Source organism: Sus scrofa, chromosome 5 (genome assembly GCF_054392235.1).
Source record: "Sus scrofa isolate SSC_HxYL_T2T_F1_AM1 chromosome 5, Sscrofa_HxYL_maternal_Yorkshire_Landrace_v2.0, whole genome shotgun sequence".
NCBI lineage: Eukaryota > Metazoa > Chordata > Mammalia > Artiodactyla > Suidae > Sus > Sus scrofa.
Genome location: NC_139387.1, coordinates 71,524,648 through 71,544,395, shown reverse-complemented (window position 1 = coordinate 71,544,395; position 19,748 = coordinate 71,524,648). Strand labels below are relative to the sequence as shown.

The 19,748-nt window shown below is 53.5% G+C and overlaps 1 protein-coding gene across 1 annotated transcript in view; it reads right to left on the bottom strand.

Moving 5' to 3' along the window:
- The window catches only part of VWF (von Willebrand factor), a 139,241-nt gene that overhangs the window by 94,783 nt on the left and 24,710 nt on the right, over positions 1-19,748 (bottom strand). The window contains 4 exon segments of the mRNA NM_001246221.1: positions 3,726-3,772; positions 4,719-4,830; positions 5,975-6,097; positions 8,225-8,441. Of these exon segments, the coding sequence (NP_001233150.1) occupies positions 3,726-3,772; positions 4,719-4,830; positions 5,975-6,097; positions 8,225-8,441 (499 nt within the window).

The following is a 19,748-nucleotide window of genomic DNA, read 5'->3' as shown; positions in this document are numbered from 1 at the left end:
CCATGGCATAGGCCGGTGGCTACAGCTCCGATTCAACCCCTAGCCTGGGAACCTCCATATGCCGCGGAAGCGGCCCAAGAGATAGCAACAACAACAACAAAAGACAAAAAAGACAAAAGACAAAAAAAAAAAAAAAATAGCAAACAGCAGAAAGGAGATGAGCCTGAAGTTAAAGCATATCCACTACATGAATAAAAACCCTCTCATGAAAAAAGAGAAAAGAAAAGGAGAAGTCACTCATGGGATGGAAACTGGTTACCTCTCTAAACAAGCCCTTTTGTTTGTAGGAAGTGAGCCTCCATGGTGCTGCTATGCTCAGCTCATGGGCTTCTATCGTTTTCCAAACGGCTACAGAACTGCCAGCCCCTGGGCCTTCTGCAAAGCCATGCAGACTTCCTCCCTGCATCAATATTCACCAAAGCCTGCCTCCAAATCACGCGAGCGTAATGTCCACCAAACACGCAAGACGCATGTCTAAGTGTTCTGTGGGCACCTTGTCGTTTACTGCCATTATTATGCTCGAGGAAACCAAGGCACAGAGAAAATCTCACCCAAGGCCCCACAGTGGCCCAAGAGGAATAGGCGCGTGGACATTCTGTCTGATTCCAGGACACAAAACACTTGACACTGACTGCCCAGGACTGCTTCATGGGCTGGCTTCTGCAGTTTTCAATAAGCCTGATTTCAAGGGGGCCAAGCCCATGTCAGGCTGAGCCTGGGCACACAGGTGCCATAGGACACAGGCACACCTGGGTCTGAACATGGAGATGGAGCAGAGGGGAGTCTTGGCCAGGAGGGGCGACACATTGGCCTGGCCTGAAGGAGGTCTGGTGTGACTCTGGAGACCCCATTGTGGGGGGGACTTGCCATGAACTCAGGGCATCAGATGTCCCAAGTGAGCCCTGGTGCCTAGTGATGCTCTCTCTTACTGGAAAGGCTCCATCCCGATTTCCTGGCTGCTGTTCCTGTTAGCCAGAGAGGAAGTTTATCTTCCTTCCCGAGGTTTCAGAACAGCCAGCTTGAGTCCCAGTGGCAGGATCAGTTTAGATGCCTCAGAGTCCTACCAAGATCCTACCTCCCCCTCCAGCCCAGGAAGGCGCATGGGCCTCTCACGGGGCCAAGAAGCTCTGGCTGGGTCTTGCCCTCCCACCCCACCCATCCCAGCCACGCTCCACCTCCCACCACCCCTCCACATTCTGGGCACCTTTGTTCTCCATCGGTCTCTGACCCCTGCTTAATGAAACAGCGGCAGCTGTGATGATGGAAACAGCTAACGTGTATTGAGTGCTTGCTGTCGGTAACAACAGTGTCGGGTAACAACAGCTTGTGTGGGATGAAGCTGCTGTTATCCTCCTATTTTACAGATGAGGAAGCTGAGGCTGCAAAGGATAAGCAGTTTGCCAACGCCACCCAGCAAGCAGGTGGTGGAATTGGAACCTCAGCCAGGCTGCCTGAGACCCCAGCCCACACCCCCAGCCTCAGGCTTTTGCTACATTCCACACTCCTAGCACTGGGACTGTATATGCATAGCCCTCCACTTCCAGCATCCCAGCTCAGGAGGCGTATCTCCCACACTCTTCCACCAGGAATCTGAAACTCTATCCCCAGAGCTTTCCTTGTTTGAGGAATAGTCCCTATAAACAGGCATGCTCCTTCCTCATTCATCTTGACCAAACCTTTACGGCACAGTGGAAACTAAATTAGCAGAGCCCCAGTGGGTTAGGCAGTTGGTTTGTGGAGGAAGGCGAAAGAACGCAGGGTTACAGAAAGGGAAGTCTGTAGGCTGCGGGGAAACCACAATTTTGCCTGGTGCTGATGCTCACCTCAGCAATTTTTTTCTCCCTCCCACTCCCAGACTCAAGATTCTCAGTGCTAGGCAGCCGTTAAGATGCTCCCCTCTGTGGGCCCCACCTCCTGTATCCATGTCTTTGTGTGATGCCCTCATCTTGAGTGTAGAGCAGACACGTGGTCTTGCCTCTAGCGAATAATATAATGCAGCCGAAGTAAAGGACATCCCTTTGGAGAGCAGGTTTTTAAAAGACTGTGGCTTCTGTCTTGGGTGCTCTGCCTCATTCTCTCTGAGGTCACTGGCCCTAGAGGATGCCAGCTGTCATATCATGAGGCAGTCCCAAGGGGAGGTCCTCCTGGTGAGGGACCAAGGCCTGCCCACCATCACACAAGTGACCTTCAAAGTGGTCCCTTCCTGGCAGAGGAACCTTCGGATGAGACCACAGCCCCCGTCAATAACCTGACTGCAACTTCAGGAGACATCCTGAGCCAGAGGCATCCAGCCAAGCCACACCCAGGTTTCTGACATCCAGAAACTCTGAGATAGTTTTAAAGGCTGGTGGTTTGCTACGTTTGGGGGTGGTCTGTTACACATATAATACAACTGGTACACGCTCATCTTACTCCAGAGAATCAAAACCCAGTTCTCTTCTAAGAGTCACAATGTCAGCTCCTCCAGTGATTGCAGAGAAACCCCAGCCTGCTCTTTGCTTTACCAGCAGAGCTAGGTGTATCCCCTTCTAGAACCTTCCCATCATAAGCTCTGCCAGCAATCATCACACTGGGGGATAAGACAGCCCCCTTGCCAGCTGACTCTCTGTAGGTATAGAAATAGGCTGTGTGCTATAGATAGAGATGGACTGGGAGGCAAGGATCAACTAGCTCCAGGACTAGAAGAAGAGGGTCAGGGCTGAGGCCTTGAAAATGCAGAGCAACAGTTTACTGGTTGTGATGGCAAAATATCAAACCACCTAGTAGACGGAAGAGTTGGAACTAGTATCTTCCTATCAAGGCATCAAGAAAATTTCTTGCATCCTCGGCAAAGGTATCATCCAAGTTTTGAATTTGGAACAGGGAACTGCACTGTTGCCCCCAGACCAAACATTCCATCGTGCACATAGTGGATGTTTTCTGGGGTGGGTTTTTTTTGTTTGTTTGGTTTGGTTTGGTTTGGTTTTTGCTTTTTAGGGCCACACCTGTGGCATATGGAAGTCCCCAGACTAGGGGTTGAATCGGACTCGCAGCTGCTAGCCTACACCACAGCCACAGCAACGGGGGACCTGAACTGTGTCTGCAACCTATACCATGGCTCACAGCAATGCTGGATCCTTAACCCACTGATCGAGGCCAGGGATCGAATCTGCACCCTCATGGATACTAGTCAGATTCGTTTCTGCTGAGCCGTGATGGAAACTCCAAGACAACTTTTCCTAAATAGATCTTCCAGGGTGATGACAGGGTACAGAGGATTGTGGGGTGGCCTGATTTTTCTAGTTCTTAGATCCTGCCAAGGTCTTGGGATTAGGCATTCCACAGAAATCCGGAAATTTCTCACTTTAAGCTTAAAGAATTACCAGGCCCTTCTTCCTCTTAATTTTCCAAGGAATTGGCGTCATCTTTGTTGAGTCATCTGTGACCCTACAGTCTTTTCAGCTCATTCAATTGAATCCTTTGAGAAACAGGTAAAGGAAAAAAGACAATGAAAGCTTAGCCCAAGTGGAGGCTCCCCTTTTGGCTCCTGGGGGCCTCCCTCTGCTGGCCCTGGAGGAAAGGGTTAGCCTGGCTGGTTCTGCACCCGAGCTGAGCCGTGCTGGGCATTGCATCCAGGCTATGCAGAGACCACCTTCTCTCTGCCTTACCATGTGGCCTCCTGGCTCATAAGGGAGGCTGTACCTCTCCACTGGGAGCAGGGCCAGGGGAGGGGAAGCTCCGCCTACCTGGACAGTCCTCGTTGCTGCAGACCCACAGGCTGTTTCGGCAAATGCTGTTGGGGAGAGAAGCACGGGTCACTGGTGGTTCTGCAAACACAGGCATCTGTGAACCAATTTGGACAATGCACCGTCCATTCTACAGCCCCAGAGGAGGGGTCTGGGAAAAGAAAGGCGCTCACGCCAGAGGGAGCCTCGTGAGGTTGAAGGTGTGCAGGATGGGACTTTGGCCACAGAGGAGTCATGAGGACACAGCCAAGGGGAAGAGACCCCAATAGACAGAAGAGAGAAACGTAGGGAGTCTACCCAGGCACTGGGAGTCAAATGCCTACCCTCCCAACATACACACACACACACACACACACACACACACATACAGCTGGTAGAAGACAGGAGAGGGGGGAGCTTCTGAAAGGGCGGCTTGAGAGACTCCTGAAAGGCTGCCCAGTAGGGAAAGGTAGCCAGGGAAGAAGCCTGGAGGAGTTCCTCCCCCTGACATGGCGGGGGGGGGACAAGCAGAGCCAACCCAGGGAATGGGGGGTACAGGCAGACGGGCTTCTGGAGGAAATGGCTTAAGTGATGCAGGGGGCAGCAGCCCAGGCCAGGCCAGGCTGCAGGTAGAGCCCTGGAGGGCGGACCCGCTCCACGGGGCACCGCAGCCTCCTGCCACTTAGTAGGTCCATGATCTCAAGGTCGGAAGAACTGTCCGTGACTTGGTGACTGTCCTACAGTCCCTCTTCGGGGAGAGAGTCTCTTATGAAAGTGTGGTTGGGGGGACACCAGAGACGCTGTTTACATGTGAAAGGGCCTTCCCCCCACCCCAGGCAGATCCGTAATAATCCCTACACCCCATCACTGACCTCCGCACTCTTCCCCAAGTCGCCCCAGCCCAGGCCAGGTCCTATTCCACCTGCTGGTGCCCTGACTGCCCCTGCTGGCCCCACTGCCCCTCCCGCAGCCCTGGGCAGCTCCTCCCAGACCACGCCGCTCAGCCCCCATTACCAAGTGTTGCAGTCTCGCGAGAGGGAGGCGCCTGGAGGGTACCGCTTCCCAGAATGCACGCAGGAACACTCAGCACTCTCCACGCAGCGGCCGTCGTCAAGGAGCTGTCCCTCTGGGTCAAGGGCATCAAAGCCAAGACTCAACCTTGTCATCAGCCTTACTCATCCCATAACCTCAGAATCCCCGTGGGTGACCATCAGCTCAGCACGTCTTGCGAAAAGTTCAGAGAACTTGTTCTGTGATGCTGATCACTCAAGGTGTGCAGTGGGGTGGGGGGAGGCATTTATCTCCACTCTAGTGATAAGAAATGGAGGAAAGTGTTTTGTTCAAAGCCTTCCAGTAGGAAAGCCGTGAGTCTAGGCTGGAGGCACCTTCCAGGAAGCTCCAGGAACCTACTACAGCATGTTTATCTTGCACAGCAATGCCCTGAGAAAAGGAGGCTGATTTTTTTTTTTTTTTGCTATTTCTTGGGCCGCTCCCGCGGCATATGGAGGCTCCCAGGCTAGGGGTTGAATCGGAGCTGCAGCCACCGGCCTACGCCAGAGCCACAGCTACGCTGGATCTGAGCCACGTCTGCAACCTACACCACAGCTCACGGCAACGCCGGATCCTTAACCCACTGAGCAAGGGCAGGGACCGAACCCGCAACCTCATGGTTCCTAGTCGGATTCGTTAACCACTGCGCCACGACGGGAACTCCAAGAGGCTAATTATTAATCTCCATCCTACTGATGAAGAAATGAAGGCAAGAATTTTCTTCAAGATCTTCCGGAAGTTGTGAGTCAAAACTCGCTTTCAATAATTTCAGTAATTTCAGTAATGAACCAAAACTTCTCACCAAAGCACACCCTGTCTCTCCTGAGAAAGACACCCTGATGCAAAGCTCTTTTTTCAGCTGTACGCACCCGCAGGAAGTATTTTAGAGTATTTCTCCCAGGCCATTCCCTGACACTTAACCAAGAAAACATGGCAGTTCAGAAAGGGCCACGTGCCCACCAAACATAGTCACTGTTGGAGCCCAGACTGGCCTTCGATTCCCCAGACACACGTGCTTTCATGGACACAGGAAAACATAAATTAAAAATAAACACCAGCTCAATCCTGATCACTCTGTACAAAGACTTTAAAAAAAATAAGTAAAGGCCCTCTGATTTCAGGGACAAACGCAAGTCCCCAAAGTGGCCTTCACCTGGCTCCCCCCAGCCAAGGGCACTGGCGAGGCCTGGGGTTGGTAAATTAAGTGAAGAGTCTGTTACCAGGGCAGCTGCAGCCATCCACGCACTGCTCCTGACACACTTCGTTGATGTGCAGGCTCTGGCAGGTCCTGGTGCAGGGGGACACGCACTCCCTGTACTCCATGCCCGCGGGGCAGTCTGGCCCTGCAATGGAAAAATCAGGAGTCTCCCCAGCGCCCCCTTCAGGCAGCATCTCACAAGCCATGTGGTGCTCAGAGCCTGCCTCCCCCCACCGCTGAGTGTCTGCCCCCCTCATCTTCAGGTTCCCAGAGGCCATCTCCACCCAATGGCACCCCAGTGACCAACATCACCTCCTCCCCTGCAGGGGCATCTTCCACCTTGTGGGGCCTGGCTAAGGCTCGGGAGGGTCACCTGGGACCACCACCCCTTCCCTTGGTCATTGGATCTCCAGAAACAACTGGAATTCTTTTGCTTCTCTCTGCTCTGTCCCTTTCACCTAAAACCCTCTTAGGGTGATACCAAACCCCTCTGGGCTGAAAGTGCAAGGCCTCCGAGGCCAAGCAAGGGGTACATGGTGCCTTCCCACCTTCCTCCATTTCATCCCTTCTCTTCTTCAAGAAATTGGGCTCAAAGTTCCTATCGTGGCTCAGTAGTAACAAATCCAACTAGGAACTATGAGGTTGCGGGTTCTATCCCTGGCCTTGCTCAGTGGGTTAGGGATCTGGCATTGCCATGAGCTGTGGCATAGGCTGCAGACGAGGCTCGGGTCCTGTGTTGCTGTAGCTGTGGCGTAGGCCGGCAGCTGTAGCTCTGATTCGACTCCTAGCCTGGGGACCTCCATATGGCTCAGATGTGACCCTAAAAAGCAAACAAAAAAAGAGAAAGAAAGAAAAAGAAAATTTCTTGGGCCCGACCAAACGCCCCCACACAGGACTGGACTGGGCACACACCATCACACCCACTCCCAGCATGGGGCACATTCCTTCCTAACTATGTCTGCTGAGCATCGGGACTGCCCTCCGAGCCTCATCACCTAGGCCTCCATCCTCCTGCTGGACCAGTTCCTCATGGACCTGGACTGTCTCTCCTTTCTCTCTCTACCCTGCTGCTGACAGATGCTGAGGCCAAAGGACCAGAAGGGCCAGAGCATCTCAGCACGCCACACCCCTTCTCCTGCAAGATGCCACCGGCATCTCCCCATCCTACCTTCAAAGAGCTAAAAAAAAAAAAAAAAAAAAGCCAGTTCCCCCTTCCAGGGGAGAACCCAGGTGCTAACAACCACCTTTCTCACACTCCCACAGCAAAGATGAAAAGCTCTAATTTATAAGCTGCAAAACACCAACCGAAAGGCGTGTGTGGTGTAAATATCCGGGCCACTCCCCTGCACCATCAGCCTGTGTGACCTCTGGGAAGTCTCGGGGGAGAGGAGGCTGCCTGCGAGGTGCCTGGAGAAGTTCCTACTTCATCACCATAATTGGGGGTTGGTGACAATGACAATAACTAGGGACCCAAGGAGATTAGACGACAGATCTCGGGTGAGGGGGAGGGATAATGAGCACTGGCCAAGGAGAGAAGGGATTTAATGAAAGGGAAGAACTTGATAAAAGCCTGAGAAGATCCCAGGATCCCATTTCAGCCACCGCCCTGCATCTCATCAGTTCAGACATTAACGGCTGAGTTTTTGTTATTTTTTTGGCTTGGGGGGGCGGCGGTTAGTTTGGTTTTGCTTTTTAGGGCTGCACCTGTGGCATACAGAAGTTCCCAGGCTAGGGGTCAAATGAGAGCTGCAGCTACCAGGCTACACCACAGCCACAGCCAGGCGGGATCCGAGCCGCATCTATGACCTACACCACAGCTCACAGCAATGCCAGATCCTCAGCCCACTGAGCGAGGCCAGGGATCGAACCTGAGTCCTCAGGGGTACTAGTCAGGTTCATACCCTGCTGAGCCACAGTGGGAACTCCCTGCTGAGATTCTGCTGGCAGGTGGGGAACAAGGTTTTTGAGTGCAGGGGATGGATTTCCTGAGGGAGCCAGGGGGGAGCGAGGGAGGCAGGGAGTAAGAACAAAGGCAGGAGGAGTGACGCAAGGACATGTTAGGAGGGCCTTTCAAGCTTCATCAAAGCCTTTAAGGAAGGGAGTGTGCTCTGTGCCCAGGTGACAGAGGGCAGGAGCTGGGCAGGAACTGGGCCCCAGGACCTGGGTCTCAGCAGGCCCTGACTAGCTGAGGTGTGACAGCCTGAGAGCTTCCAGAATGGCACCGAGAACCACGCCCCCGCCACCAGCGGGTGGGGGTCCCAAACTGACTCACGGCACAAGCTGTGGTCCATCCAGCCGTAGAGCAGCATGCCCTGCTGGGCACAGGCCCGGGCATACTCCAGGAGCGCGGGGCACGGGCACTGCAGCCCCTGGGCACATGGACACAGCATCTTCTCACACAGGGCCACGAAAGGCTCGGGGTCCACCAGGGGGTGGCAGCGGGCGAACACCGAGGCACTCTTCAGAAGCTGGCACTGCTCCCACAGGCCCTGGGGTGGGGGGAGAGGCCACCTTAGGGAGGGAAGCACCCAGGCAGCCTGGCGTCCCCTGACTTTGGTGCTCGGCGACCTGCCTTGCCCAGAATCCCAAGCACCCGGGCTCACACCTCGTAGGTGCCTGGCGACATCTGTCTAACAGAACAGTTTAGCGGTCAGTGGAACCCATGCTGTCGGACCCATGCTTTAGGGGCCACCTGCTGGACTGAGCCCTGAAAATGCAGATCCCAGGGCCCTGACCTGCGCTGGCAGGCAGGGTCCTCTGAAGGGAAAGAAGAGAGAGAGATTCACAAAAAGGGCAGAACTTGAAGTTCTCACGTAATTCCACGGGAGGCCGTGTGGCTCAGAGCCCGGGACGTCAGGTCAGCATCTACTCCAGACCCACCTGGTTACCTCCTCTGCCTGACCCGGGCTTCTCCAATGAGGCGGTGAGAGAAGGAGGTGTATAAACAGAGTTTCCCGGACTCATCCTCAGAGATTTAAACTCAGCGTGTCGGGGATAGAGTTCAGCAAACACTCCCCAGATGGTTCCAGGGAACAGACTGGACCGGTTCCCATCAGCAGAAACATGTCAGGACTCTACAAAGGGTGCCAGAGGCACTGCCAGGCCAGGGCTATTCTGGGGTTTTATCATTTTGTTGACAATCTGAACCCCGTAACACAGGCAGGTTTGGAACTGTTCTCACAGGTGACTCCTGGACACGTTAGCTTAAACACCCCACCCAACACATCAGGTCTGTGTTTCAATGATTCCTTTTGTTTTGTTTTGTTTTTTTAGGGCCAAACCCACGGCATATGGAGGTTCCCAGGCTAGGGGTCAAATTGAGCTACAGCTGCCGGCCTACACCACAGCAACACCAGATCTGAGCCTCATCTGCGACCTGCACCACAGCTGATGGCTACGTGGGATCCTTAATCCACTGGTCGAGGCCAGGGATCGAACCTGCAACCTCATGGATACTAGTCAGGTTCGTTACCATTGAGCCATGACGGGAACTCCCTGTTTCAATGATTCTAAATGCACATCTTTTCCACAATTGACCTCAAATCGGAGTGCATCTGACAATCGATACCACGCTTTGTCTTTAATTTGACACAATTTGGTATTGTTGCCATAAGTGATCCCGCTGGGTGCATACTTTCTTCCCTGCATAATTTGTGAACAGACTGACTTCAGCTAAAAAAGAAAGGAGTGTGAGAACCTCTGAAGGAAGGGCTGAGCCTGGAGAGTGAACCAGAGCAAATCGGGGTTCGTAAAGGGGACAGTGAAAAAAGACGAAGGGACCGGCTCTGAGGAGAGGTAATTCAATCTGTTCACCCGTACAAAGGCTGGCCAGAGCAAGGCTGTGCAAGTCAAGAGCCAGGAGCCAGGCCCGGGGGCCTCGACCGGAGAACAGAAATCTGACCCAGTGCAGCTCCCCACCTGGGAGACCCACCCAGGCAGCACCAGGGGCCGTGCTATGGCCCTAGGGAAAAGCATGTCTGGACAACAGCGCTACCAGGCTGGGGCCTTGCCCCCTACCCCCCGCCTGGCCTGCACAGCCTGCCATCAGAATCAGGCGCCCGATGGCCTAGGGTGGGGCAGAGGGTCAGGGAGACCCGCGGAGCTCTAGAGCCAGTTAAGTGAGGCTGGTTCCCTCTGCACCTCAGAAAAGCAGCCGCCAAGTGGGCTGCTGAACTGCAAAGCTGCATCCAGGCCTGCGGGCAGGGCAATTAGCAGCTCTGCTTGTTGGGCGTGGAGGCTGAGAGCAGCATCCATCCCTCCCTCCGAGACCCCACCCTTCTGAACGACCTCCCTGCGAGACTGGGAAAAAACAGAGGCTCAGCAGTGGGGCTGGAGGCAGACCTCCCCCCTTGTTGGAGGAGGGTGTCCTGGAGTAAGGAGGGGACAATAACTACAGACGCTGCCTTGCCAGAGGATGAACAGACGGCTGTGGTGCCGAGGTCTCGGGTGATGACAAGCATCCTTCCGTTTCCCACCTGAGCGCTTCACGCGGGGGAAACTGAGGTTCCTGAAGACCGTGCCAGGAAGAGTCCTGCCCTGGACGTGCTGTGATGTCACAGCCTGGGTCTGGCTTCTGCCTCCCCCATGTGCTGACTGTGTGACCGTGTAACCCAGCTATTAACCCCATCTCCTCTGTGGATGGAATAATAGCCACAGTGCTTATCTGAAAAGACGGAAGTGAAGACTGAATGGAATAATGCCTGGAAAAGGTTTAGCCTAAGAACCCATGACCCGGAGTTCCCATCGTGGTGCAGTGGTTAACAAATCCGACTAGGAACCATGAGGTTGCGAGTTCGGTCCCTGCCCTTGCTCAGTGGGTTAAGGATCCGGTGTTGCCGTGAGCTGTGGTGTAGGTTGCAGATGCGGCTCGGATCCAACGTTGCTGTGGCTCTGGTGTAGGCTGGCAGCTACAGCTCCGATTCGACCCCTAGCCCGGGAACCTCCATATGCCTCGGGAGTGGCCCAAGAAATAGCAAAAAGACAAAAAGACAAAAAAAAAAAAAAAAAGAACCCATGACCCCATATCTTCGCCATCATCATTATCATTGCTGTCATTGTCATTGATATGCTGGCCACCAGAGAGAGCCCTTCCACTGTTCTTCCTGCCATTAGACTTATCCTCAGAAGGGTGAGCATGTCACCAGCGGGACAGGACATCTCTGTCCCTTCCCCATCTGCATCTGCCTGGAGTGTACAGGGATAAATGGTTGCCAGGGCAACACTATCAACTCACTAATATCTTGGGGGCTCCGTGGGGGCTCCGTGATGAGCAGAGGGTTGCTCTTGCTGGTCTTTTATTTGGGAGGGTCTCACTCCTCCAGAATAAAGTAGGTTTCTTTCCGGTAGGAGGATGGGGGAGCGACCCTGCTGGTTCTTTCTAATTAGGCAGGTCTAAGAGCCTCTGTCCTCACTGGCAAGTGAGACTCAGGGAAGGAGATTGGGGCCTGTGTCTGGTTCTTTCCTCCATCACACTGCCTGGCCCACCAGAAATGCCACCCAGAGGGAGTTCCCTTCATGGCTCAGTGGTTAACGAACCGGACTGGGATCCATAAGGATGCGGGTCCATGAGGATGCGGGTACGATTCTTGGCCTCACTCAGTGGGTTAAGGATCCCACGTTGCTATGAACTGTGGTGCAGGTCGAAGACACAGCTCGGATCTGATGTTGCTGTGGCTGTGGTGGAGGCCGGCAGATGCAGCTCTGATTCGACCCCTAGCCTGGGAACTTCCATATGCTGCAGGTGTGGACCTAAAAAGCAAAAAAAGAAAAAAAGAAAAGAAATGCCATTCCGAGAGTCAGGTTACTGGAGGACTAGGTGCTAGGGCACTTGCCTATCTCCCCCACCCAACACACACACACACAAACATACAATTTAGAACCAGAGAAAACCCCCAAAGGCAACTCGAGGGGATTTTTCTAGTGACTGCTTCCATTGCCTGGGCACCTCAGGACCAGCCCCTGCAGGTCCAGAGACCAGGCTCATGGGTGGGCACAGTGCCAGCCAGAGGCAAGGAGGAGTCCAGGAGACCCCTCCCTGTTTCAGAGGTAAACGGGGCAGAGCCCAGCGTGGCTCGCCTCCAGCTGGCCCCCATTCATCCCTCCCCTGCTCAAAGGAAAAGTGGGAAAAGTTCTCCAGCACATTTCCTGGGCTGTCCCTGGAGGGATTAAATGGTTTACAGAAAGCCTCAGCAAGAAGGGTGTCTTCTGATCATTGGCCTGGAGGAAGGGAGTGGATTTCTGCAGATACAATCACCTCCCTTAGAAAAATTCCTGTGGCCTCAACCCTTTGCACCTGAAATCTGCCTAGAATTTCTTTCTCAGACAAAAGGAAAAGTCTGTCCTCTGGGCAGCCCTGGTCTGAGCTTCGCCCATGCGGGTGACCAAAGTATGAGGGTCAGGCAGGATTTCCAGGCATCTGGGAGCCTCTGCAGCCCATCTCGCCTCACCCAAGGGCTGCAGCAGGGTGGCACACCTAGCTAGCAGTCTCTGCCTCCCAGGCCTCCCTGATCCACCACAGGCAGCCCTGCCAGGCCGGGTCCCGAGCCAGGACGTCTCCATGGACACAAATCCAAGCTGGAACTATCGCGTATTCTCAGACCCGGTGGCAAGACATGGACCTGTAGGAGGTGACCAAACCTCAGCTCAGCAAGCCTTGACTGGGTGGTCCATACAAAAGGCAAGTCTGCCTAAGTTCCACCCCGGCTTGGAGGGCCAAGTTTTGACACGTTAGGGAGGCAGGGAGGCCTGGCCTTCCACAGTCCGAGCCCAGCCTCCCTCTGGCTCACCCCTCCCGCTCCCCATGCCCCACCTCACTGATGGGTTCCCTGTTTTCTTCAATCTGTTGCACACCTACTATGTCCAGGCCCTGTGCCAGCTAAGGCCCCAAATAGAAAGCAGACTTGTCTCATATCTGGTCTGGGCGCATCTGCTCTGGTCCCAGAATTATCCGTTCCTGGGGCCATCTCCCCCGATTTCCCTGCAGGCTTTTCAAAGACAAGGATCGTGTTCCCAAGATGCACATGCCAGGCAATAAGGGAGTGCCGGATCAACACTCATGAACGCCACCATGAGAAAGTCATAGCCCCCGTTCTCAGGGAGCTTTTTGTCTACAGGCACCAGGGGTTTCCACGGAGAAGGTTTACACGACAGCCTGAAAATGTGGGCTCAGTATAAGGGTGTCTCCCCAACCATGCGGCCCGTTGCAGCAGGAAGGAACCTGCAGCCACGATGCCGGGGGAAGGGGGCATAGTCTGAATCAGGCTCTGGATGCTTCCCAGGACTTAGGAGGGAGGCCACGCCAAGGCAAGGCCAGCAGCACAGGTCAAAGCAGGAGGAGAAACAATAGAGTAATTATGGTCAAGCCGAACCTGGAGTAGCCAACAGACGACCCAGGAAAGGCATAGCTGGCCCTGGGACACTGATCTAATCGTGTCCCACGATCCAGTGGCTTCAGCTGGATTCCAAACCATTTGTGACTTAGGCATGTCTCTTCGGGGCCCCTTGTCTGTGGAAGATGGGTGCTGTTATGCACAGCCGTGTTGGGTAGGCCAGAGGGACACGAGCTCCTGGGCCATTCCTCTGACTTCTTTTTTCCCTTTTTTTTTTTTTTTTTTTTTTTTTTCCCCCGCCATACAACAGCATGCAGAAGTTCCCCGGCCAGGGATCAAATTCGTGCCACAGCAGCAACCCCAGACGCAGAAGTGACAATGCCGAATCCTTAACCCACGGCACCACCAGGGATTGCCTCTGGCTTCTCACTACCCACCCAAGGCTGTTAATCTGTAGAACCCCAGGCTGGACAACGCCACCACCCCCACCCCTATCCCACGACTCTCCGCCCATCCCCCAGCGTCAAGGAGAAGCAGACGAATCCCCTCCACCACCTCCAGGGTGGATGCGCGCTCTGTTACCCAACTCATAAGGTTGTCTCAAAGACCACCACATCACCCACTCCCACCAACGGGCCCTTCCGAGGTCTGAAGACCCCTTTATTTATTTATTTATTTTTTGCCTTTTCTAGGGCCGCTCCTGCAGCATATGGAGGTTCCCAGACTAGGGGTCTAATCGGAGCTGTAGCCACCAGCCTACACCAGAGCCACAGCAATGCGAGATCCGAGCCGCCTCTGCGGCCTGCACCACAGCTCACGGCAACGCCGGATCGTTAACCCACTGAGCAAGGGCAAGGACCGAACCCGCAACCTCATGGTTCCTAGTCGGATTCGTTAACCACTGCGCCACGACGGGAACTCCTGAAGACCCACCCCCCCCTTTAAAGAACACTTTCTCCTCAGAGAAAGGCTCAAGACAGTCTTTCCGATTTGGAAACTGAGGCTTGGAGGGAGTAAAGAACTCACTAAGTCAGCAGTTCTCAAAGTATCAGGAACACTCTACTGACTCCCAAGATCTTTTCAGGGATACGGGAGGTCAAAACTCTTATCACAATAAAACCGAGATGTTATCTGACCTTTCTGCTCTCCTGCTTTTGCAAATGCACAGTGGAATTTTCCAGAGGCTACAGGCTGTGTGATATGACAACAGACTACAGAAGCAAATGTGAGATTACAGCTGATTTCTCTCAAGCCAGACAATAAAGACATTTGCAAAACTGCGAAACAACGCCATTCCCCCCCCCCCAAACTTTTTTGGGTTTGGAATTTATAGTCATTTCTATTGAAGAGATGGTATTCATGTTAAAGGTAATGTTTCTTATTTTTAACTGAATTTGTGTGTTTTTAAAATTTTCCATTTTAGTATTTAAAAGGGTAAATATCAACAGATACAACCCATATAAACACAGACTCTTTGGCATCCTTCATTATTTTTAAGAGTACAAAGGGGTGGAATTCCCTTCATGGTGCAGGAGTTAACGAATCCGACCAGGAACCATGAGGTTTCCGGTTCGATCCCTGGCCTTGCTCAGTGGGTTAAGGATCTGGCATTGCCGTGAGCTGTGCTGTAGGTCACAGTCGTGGCTCGGATGCAGCGTTGCTGTGGCTCTGGCGTAGGCGGGCAGCTAAGGCTCCGACTAGACCTCTAGCCTGGGAACCTCCATATGCCATGGCTGCGGCCCTAGAAAAGGCAAAAAAAAAAAAAAAAAAAAGAGTATAAAGGGGCCCTCAGTCTAACTAGTTAGCCAACAGCTGTACTGGTGAAGGAGTCACTGAGCAGGACGCAAACCCTGCCACCAAGCCACAACTCACCCGGTCTTCCTCGCCCCTGATGCTCCCACCCTCTCCATCTTATTTCCTCTGGTTCAAATTAAAAGACAGGGTCATACGGCGGCTATAGCCCAGGTTTCAGAAGCATGGTTGGTCTGGAGTCCCAACCCCGTCACTTACAAATTGAGTGAGTCTGTTAGAGAACAGTGACCAAAACCGCCCACCTTGGCCAGGCCCCATAAAAGCCACTTGCTTGAGTTGTCTCACAACAGGAGGCCCTGATAAGGAGCACGATGCTGCCCTGAAAACTAACCAGGAGGACTGGGGAGGGGCCAACACAAGGGAGGAAATGACCCACCTCCCAGGATCCTTGGCGCTGGAATCCCTCTTGGCTGAGAGGTGCACGTGCCACCTCGAAGGACCCTGAGCCAGACCAAGGATGGGCCAAGCAAAGGTAATTGGCCAGAGACAACCGGAAACTCACCCCATTCCCGTAAAACCTGAAGCACCGAGCCATGTGGCAGAGCAGTTCCCCGGGGTTCCCTCAACTCTGCCCGGGCGCCCCTTCCCAATTAAAGTCTTGCTTTGGCAGCACATGCATCTCCTTGGGCAATTCATTTCCGAGGAGTGTTAGACAAGAGCCCATTCTCAGTCCCTAGAAGGGGTCCCCTTTCCTGCAACTAATTCAGGAAAACTATCTCCCCTCTCTGCACCTTGGTTTCCTCACCCATAAAAGAGGGAGATTGTGGAAGAGATTGAAGGTTGCCCAGAATATATTTCTGCTTTCCCTCTTGGTTGGAAAAACCTTGGTTTTCAATCTTGCCCTGGGTACACAGCCACCGGGAATAAAGATTCCATTTCTCAGCCTACCTTGCAGCTGGGAGTGGCCGCATGACTCAGCTGCGCCCCCAGAACATAACCAGGAGGGTTGGGCACAACTCCCAGGAAGTGGCCTCAAAAGGAGGGGGTGCTTCTTTCTTCAACCCTCCTCTTCCTACTGCTAGAATGTGGTTGTGATACCTGGCACTTAAGCCACCCTTTTGGGCCATGAGGCTGAGGACGTCAGAGAAATGAGACAGAAGGACCCTTCATCCCAACACCCTGGCATCCATACCTTCTCGAGCTCCTTGACCACAGGAGACAAATAACACTTCTCTACTGTGCAGGCCTGTCCTGTCACGGTGGAACCTAGTCCTAACACTGCTAACAATGCCTGCCTCAGACATGGCTGCAAAATAAAAGCCAATGAGATTGCACAAGGAAGGCAATTAAGTGCTGATAACTATTATCCTTGGCTTGCTGTCAATACTAGCCAAAGAGCTTGAAAATGGCTTCTCCTCAGCTCTCTGCTAAACCATTGTGGCAGAAAGACCAAAAAAGGGTCAGCTAATTCACTTCCAGCATCTCCTTGGCTCCAATGCCTGGCAGTGGCTACTTCTCTGTTCCTGCATCTCTTGTCTGTGGTGCCAGAGGCTGGCGAGAGAGTGCCAGCCCGGCCCCATCAAGCAATGACCTCACCCTGCCTGGGTGGGTGTGCAGACCCAACTGGGGCCCAGCTCAATCACATTTTCAGTTCATTAAAGAAGGCCAGGCCTCCTCCCTGGAGATGACAAGCCAGTTGGAGGGAGGAGGAGAGGGAGAGAGAAGAACAGCTCCCCAGGGGCAGGTGGGGGGGGGCGAGGAAGGGGAGAGAGGAGGAAAAAAACGGTAGCAAGAAATCTGGAACTTAGCTCCTGTGTTGTTTCCCAAACAGCTGAGGAAGGAGAAGGGCAGGGGGCATTCCTAGGTCTGAAGTGAGCAAAGAAAACAAATAGGCTAATAGATAAAGTGCAAGATTGTTCAGCCAGGCTCTGGGGTGGGTGCTGCCTCTGGAGGAGGTCTGGAGATGCCTGCGCCTGAACGGGCCCAAAGCAGTGGGTTCTAGAATTCACTCCCCCCAACCCTCCCACCCTCCCCAACTCCCCCTCCCCACATTCCCCCCCACAACTCCTTCCCTCCTCTGGCAGGGCAGAGTTTTCATTGGTCAGCCTGCAAGGATGGCTGGGAGAGGGTGGCTGGTTCTATTTCTCACTTCTGCATGGCCTTGGATTCCCACTCACCTTCCAAGATCTGGCTCCAAAAGACCCCATGAAACTGGCTGATAGATTTCCACTACATGGATGGTTTCTGTGGAATTGGACTCTCCTCTCTCTGAGACAGTTGGGCTACAGCCCTTGTGAGAAGCAGGGTGACTGGCTATGTCACTAAAGTCCCCAGTGCTGAGAGAGGTGGCCACAGAGCCCTCCAAAGGGCCCATCTCCCCTCCGCCCCATTGTCCTCAGGCAGCCTGGGAGCAGTTCCCAGGGATCAGGGCAGGGCCCCAGCTGGCCAGGAGGTCAAGGTTCTAGCACAAGCCTCGAGTGCTCAGTTTGGGTTCTGGCCAAGCTCTGGGCTTGGAACCACTCTGCCCACCCTGCTGCGGCTCAGGAAGGAATCAACTCTGGGATAAGAGCTGTGGCCCCACTTCGTCCTTTTCTGACCCAAGAAGAGCATCGCGTCATTCTCTGTCAGGGCCATTCAATGCCTTCTCTGGGTCTTGTCTCTAAATGAGATGGCAAATCTGCCTTAGGGTACAAACATCTGAATAAGCACGTGCTGGTGGGCACCTCAGGCTCCTGTTCTCATCAAAAGGAGGGAAGGAAAGCCCCTTAGGAGACGTTTTGCAGAAGGGTTTTGAGATTGCTGGGTCAGGGCAGCATTGGCACTGAAAGCTTGAGACCTAGGACCTGACAGCCTCCCCCAGGGATTGCCACGGACCCTGAAAGGCCACGTTCTGCTTCATCTGAGAGAAATCTTGAAACCCTGTGGCAGCCCCTGACCTCTGCCAAGAGACCAGACCCCCCAAAGGCACAGGGGCCAAGGTCACCATCCCACCAAAAGCACAGAAGCTCACGGACTCTGCTCCCACCCTGCACTCGGGTAGGGGAGGGAATTGGCTTGAAAGGAAAGGATGCTTATTGCGTCAGGGTCAGGCAGGGCTCTGCTTGTCTTCAGAGGGAGGCTGAGCTGCAGAGCAGGGAAGCAGGTACGTGAGGACACGGCAGAGCAAGTGAAACCAGGGCCCACCATATGGATTCTTGGGTCTTGACAAAGCACCCCAAATAAATCCTCACTCCTTAGCCTACTGATGACTTGAGAGAGCGGTCCTTTCTGCAAAAAGGGAACATGTGTGAGTGTGCGTGGATATGTATTGTGTATGTGTGTGTGTGTGTGTGTGGGTGTGTGTGTGTATCTGGTGTGAGTGTGTATATATGTGTGCGTAGGTGTGTGTAGGTGTCTATGTGTGCATGCTGTTGGACCTCAAGTCCTCCTCAAGGAGCTAGAACTCAAAGCCTCTGGGCAAAACAAGAATCACCAGACCCTTGTGGGCCCCATCTCATTGTAATGCCCGATGTCCCACCTCAAGCAAGCTGCCTACCCCTTCCTGCCCTACTAGGAAAGGTACATGGCCCACGCCTCACCCCGCCCCTACTGGGGCCTTATACACCCCCAACCAACCAGCAAGTGTATTGTAAGACCCCTCTTTCCAACCAATGAGCAGGTCAGCAGGTGTATCCTGAGACCTCACCTCTCCCTGGGCTATAAAAACAGACACCATGTACCCGGGGTCCGCACACCCTGATTATCAAGCAGTCAGCCCGCTGTGTTAACAGCATCTCTTGCCTCAATAAAATTGTCTTTTCTTCACGTTGCTTTGAATCTGGAAAAACTTTTCCAACCAACATGCACAGACCGTGACATATGTGTGTGTATCTGGTGTGTATGTATACGTAGATATGTGTGGGTGTGTGTGTACGTGTGTTCCTGTGACTATATGTATATCTGGTGTGTGTGTGTGTGTGTGTGTGTGTGTACTTATGTTCAAACCCCAGCTAGGAGCTAAGCATCCCTGGGACACAGTGGGTGGGCACCATCTGTACAACCACATCAAGTCACAGGGCTGTCACCTGACAACTAACTCCTTTGGGGCTCCTGGGTTACAAGGATCTCTTCTTGAGATGTACTGACCTCCCCTGGATTAACTCTCTGACCACAGTCGGTCTCCATGAATCAAAACTATTCCACCAAGTAAATGAAGGTAACAAAATTCTTCCCAGTCTCCTAGAAAAGTCTATTTCAGGCCACGTCCCTCAATGACGTGAGGGTGGAGGCGGCAGGGAGAGGAAGCAGGGATTCAGGAGTGGGCGTGGCCAGCGACCCCAGCCCCGCCTCCCCATCCACGAAATCACCTCCCTCCAGGCGACTGTGAGCCGAGACCATAGAAAGAGCTGGATACAAATTTTGCAAATGAAAGACTTGGGCAACATTTCATGAGGATGTGAAGAGTGAATTGTCCCCACAGGATGGGTATTTCGTGGGCCTCTTTGTGCTGTGGAGGGGGCATGTTCCCTACATTCAAAGTAAACACGGAGTATTTACAAATGTTAGCTCTGGCAGGAACAGGTGACTTCCTGGGGGAGGAGGAATGACAGGTGAGCAGCAGGCTCTTTCAGAGGAGAAAGGGGGAGAAAATGCGCCGATGGGAGCAGCCAGACAACAGAAAGAATAAGGATTGGGGTCACCAAATAAACACCAAAGTCGGAGCCTGCGGAAAACAGG